The sequence below is a fragment of the Monopterus albus genome, unplaced genomic scaffold, assembly GCF_001952655.1.
Source record: "Monopterus albus unplaced genomic scaffold, M_albus_1.0 scaffold201.1, whole genome shotgun sequence".
NCBI lineage: Eukaryota > Metazoa > Chordata > Actinopteri > Synbranchiformes > Synbranchidae > Monopterus > Monopterus albus.
Genome location: NW_018128081.1, coordinates 228,784 through 232,982, shown reverse-complemented (window position 1 = coordinate 232,982; position 4,199 = coordinate 228,784). Strand labels below are relative to the sequence as shown.

At 41.4% G+C, this 4,199-nt stretch overlaps 1 protein-coding gene across 16 annotated transcripts in view; it reads right to left on the bottom strand.

The window, feature by feature from the left end:
* Nucleotides 1–4,199, bottom strand: part of nrxn3b (neurexin 3b) — a 444,405-nt gene that overhangs the window by 302,581 nt on the left and 137,625 nt on the right. For all 16 annotated transcript variants that reach the window (XM_020618121.1, XM_020618122.1, XM_020618120.1 and 13 more), the window contains one exon: nucleotides 2,336–3,475. In XM_020618121.1, the coding sequence (XP_020473777.1) occupies nucleotides 2,336–3,029 (694 nt within the window). In that variant the 5' untranslated portion in view covers nucleotides 3,030–3,475. The remainder of the gene's footprint in view (nucleotides 1–2,335; nucleotides 3,476–4,199) is intronic.

The following is a 4,199-nucleotide window of genomic DNA, read 5'->3' as shown; positions in this document are numbered from 1 at the left end:
GCTAGCAAGCTACCATTAGGAACATGACTGGCAAAATGCTTCCAAGGCCCAGTCCACCCAGTCAGTCAGCCATCTGCCCATTATAACGAGCAGCTCCAGGGCCTTGTCGGTCCATGTCTATGTGTATGTTTGGGTGCATGCCTGTAAATGCAAATGAGTGTGTGCATGCAGCCTGATAATGTAACATGTAAATATTCACAGGTTTGACACATCGCTTTCATTGCTCATTAATGTGCCATATATTCAAAATGCTGACAAAGGAAGGTGTGCTGTACAGTTATTCATATCAAAGTTGGATCACTTTTAGTTCCCCTCCAAAACATTCCTTGCTCAAGGGTTGCTTGAAAATCAAGTACCTATTTTTCCACTTGTGTACATGTGGACATAACAATAAAAATCTTGTGCTAGTTTGCCAACAGACAGTTTGAACTGACAGTGGTGTTTGTGCAGGCACTTCCTGTGCAAATTAGCCATCTCTGTTCTCATTATCCTCCTAATTATGGTTTCCAGTCTCTGTGGCATAATCAACAATCAGCCACATCAGTTAATGGGAAGGCAGAAAAGAGCAGCAGCCAGTTCAGCTGGGGAGCTAACAGTGACTACCCTCCCTGCCTCGCTCTTTTATTAACTGAAAACAGAAGAAGATGGGTGGTGTGAGAAACAAAGACACACAAATGTAAGAAGGGGCTGGTTTGTGTCCAACAGCTGACCTCCTGGGACAAACTGAGGTACAACAGACCTATTGTGAATTCCCTCATCACACTTGCTTTGCCCTGCAGCCGAGATGTCACCATCTCTAACCCAGGTCAGGCTGGCTGGCTGAGTCGCAGGTGCACTCTTAAGACCATGGTTGTTTTAACACAAGAATCTCATAGCTCCCCTGTCAGCTCTCAGATAAATAGACACTCCAACTATTGAACAGAGTCAATGAGGAAATGGGATGAAGGGAAAAGGGGGGCAAGTCCAGTCGGTCCACTTGAATGCTCTGCAACTAGAATGTTGCTTGCTGTTCAAAGCGCTGCATGTAAATCTGAAAATGCTTATTTTAAATGCATGTTACTATGGTGACATATAGTATTATAACATCTTAACTGTATTAGACACAGTTTAAAATAGCTTGCTGTAACATTCAGTTAGCATTCCCCTTATATTTAGTAAAATAGAAATAACCCTCAGACATGTTAGTCTGGCAGGAAGTGGGTCAGCAATAGAGGAAATTTGACATGGGTCTGTTCACACATATTTATCTTTTACAATCCATTCACATGAAAGGAAGAGTTATAAGTGTGTAAGTTGAAAATGAAAATGTGTATTCCCTGGATTACTGGTCTAATGTGGAGCGCCGTCCTGCAGTATCAAGACTACAACCACTTATGTGTGCTGAAAAATTTAGGTTTTAACATTAGGCGGCCTTCAACCAACAGCAGTGGGGACATAAAAATTCAGTGAAAGGAAAATAATTTTGTTGTATTTTTATGGAGTGGGAGGGAATGACCAGTGGCAATTTTTAAAAGTGGGTCTTGACTTAAGTCATTTGAGAATAACTGTAAGTGTAAGCTTTGTATGCCTATAAGGTACAATGTTATCAAAATGGTACATCTCATTACACTCCCCCCTAAAAACAACCTTGGCACAGAAGCAGAGGAGGAAAAGTTGCTTCTCATTCACACATTGTGTGTACCTTCAGGTCCCTGCACCACCTTGTAAGAGCTGAACACATTTAACAGAGAAAAGAGAACTGAGCATTGTAATTTAGTCATATCAGCTAATATAATCTCCACCGCTTCCTCATCAAAAGTAATAACTGTGAAGGAACAGAGATGCCGAGCACGTCACCTCCAATTTAACTCCCACATGAAATATGAAGACTTTCTAAAAGAAGTTGCAAGAACCACAAAGAAATACTCTAGCTGTTCCTGTTTCATATAAATTACACTATTGTGTAAATGCTACTTTGCAATCACTGCATATTTTTAAGGCATCTCATACATGAAGTTTGAGTTGGCACAAATCACATTAGGAGTAGCGGGAATAGCAACACAGTTATGGAAATTAAATCTAATTTCAGCAGTCTGTATTGAGATTTATAGTATTGCAAAATACATTACGTTTTAAGCCACACAGCATGAGCCAATTTTGACAATATATGTCTAGTGCAAAAAGCAAACAGTGGTTAATATAACAGTTTTTTTTTTACTGTATACCTGGAGGCAGACAGTAAACCTCCTCAGTTATCTCAGTACTAAACTTGGAAGGGATCCCTCTGAATGCTTTACAAAGATTTGAATCAATATTCAGCCCCTGACACAGAAAGCTCTGGAGCCAGCCATCTTACCTTCAGTGCAGTATCGACCTACATATCCAGTTTTGGAGCAGTCACAGTAGGTTTCTCCATCTGCTAGCGAGCAGATCCCACCATTTTCACAGGGGTTCTCTGTGCAAAGGCCCATCATCTCCAAGCGTACCTTCTGACTGTTGATGAGTGTGGGCAGTTTACTCCCATAACTGAGATCTGTGATAATTCCCTTGAATGGTGGTAGCTCACGGACAGAGGGCAGGGTGATAGCAGATGTGCGAATGTCCCCCGGGAGCCCTCCGAGGAAGAGGTCACTGATGATCTTCATGAACTGCCGCTGGGGCCTCACCTCTTCTGTCTTGGTCTGGCCATCCACGGCCAAGCCAGTCCGCAAATTATCCCTGTTGACGGCTGCAAAATGCCAGCGGCTGTCATTGACCATTTTATCAGAGGTGATGGTCGTCTCAGCACAGTCGATGCTGACACGAAGTTGCAGGTGACCCTTAGATACCATGAGGAGCAGAAAGTCACAATATCCGCCATCGTCGAAGTAAAGCAACAGGCCTTCCGATTCTGAAGTCTTGAACTGAAATGTCAGGTCACTTCTGGAGCTGGCATCCCAGCGCAGGTAGCGAGCCCACTGACCTTCAGAGCCAGTAAACTCCACGCCTACACTCAGGCCCAGCATAGTACAAAACAAGAGGACATGCCCAGGTAGGCTGTCGGGCTTCATCGTAGAGAATAACAGGAGAGTACCAGTAGAGGCTTAGAACTGGGGACAGATCCTCAAAGTGATGATAACATCTGATTATGGCTGTGTTCCAGGATGTATCTGCTGAAGGTTATATTCCACATAGATAATTTTACAATCAAGCTGAGTATGTAATATCTGTTTTTCTTTCTTTCTTGTTTTTGAGGCAGATCTAATGTTGATAATAGATGGAACCTAATCTTCTCAGCCAAGTTTCTACACAGAGATATATGAAAAAATATCCAAGTTCCACACAGAGTGGACAAGTGAACGTGTTAAGATGAAGGTGATCCTTAGCGTATTTTGTCAGTGATGTACAGCACTGTTTTGCCATTTTTCTTTGAGACGACTTCCTGGATTGAAACACATAGCCGTCATCGTTGGTACAGTTCCATGCCCCATGGTTTGACCTCCAGCTTCAGAAACACCTTTGACAGAAGTGCAGGAAAAAAGTTTATCATATATGTATTCAAATACATTTTATTTAGTAGTGTTGAAATATTATACTATATACTTTAATTCTAAAAATTTTATTCAGAAGAAACAAAAGTGAGGAAACAGTGCCAGCTTTTGTGCCAACAAGTTAAGTAAAATACCTAGTAATGCTTTGCAGATGAACAAAATCATGCTTATGAGTGTAGATCAAAGTGAAAAAGGATCTTGAGAGCACCATTTAATGTAGACCTGACTCGCTATGTGGCCGTTAAACAGGCCTACCACTAAATAACCGCTAAAAATATCCATTAAAAGTTTACGAGCATTTTATGTAGGGTGCCATTTCTGCCAATTACCCATTTTATTTGAAGATCAGTGCAAATAATCATTCAGAGGTTTAAAGCTTTAATTTAGGAGTTAAATTCCAGTGGTTGCACAACAGACATTTTGCAGAAAAAATATAGAAACATCTAGGAGATTGCTATTGCTGTTTCTGTGATGGGTGAAAATCCATTGAGGTTAGCCTGAACATGTGTTTAGCCTTGAACATTAGCCTGCTATCTGTAAGGGCCTGCTGGGATCCTGATAAATATGACTAATTATCCACCGCCACTCTCTTTCTCATTTGCATGTCTTTGGGGGGTTACAGTCACAAGCAGCTATTCAGAAAGATGTTAGGATGGTACCACATTTTGGAATCCACCACAGATAATATAT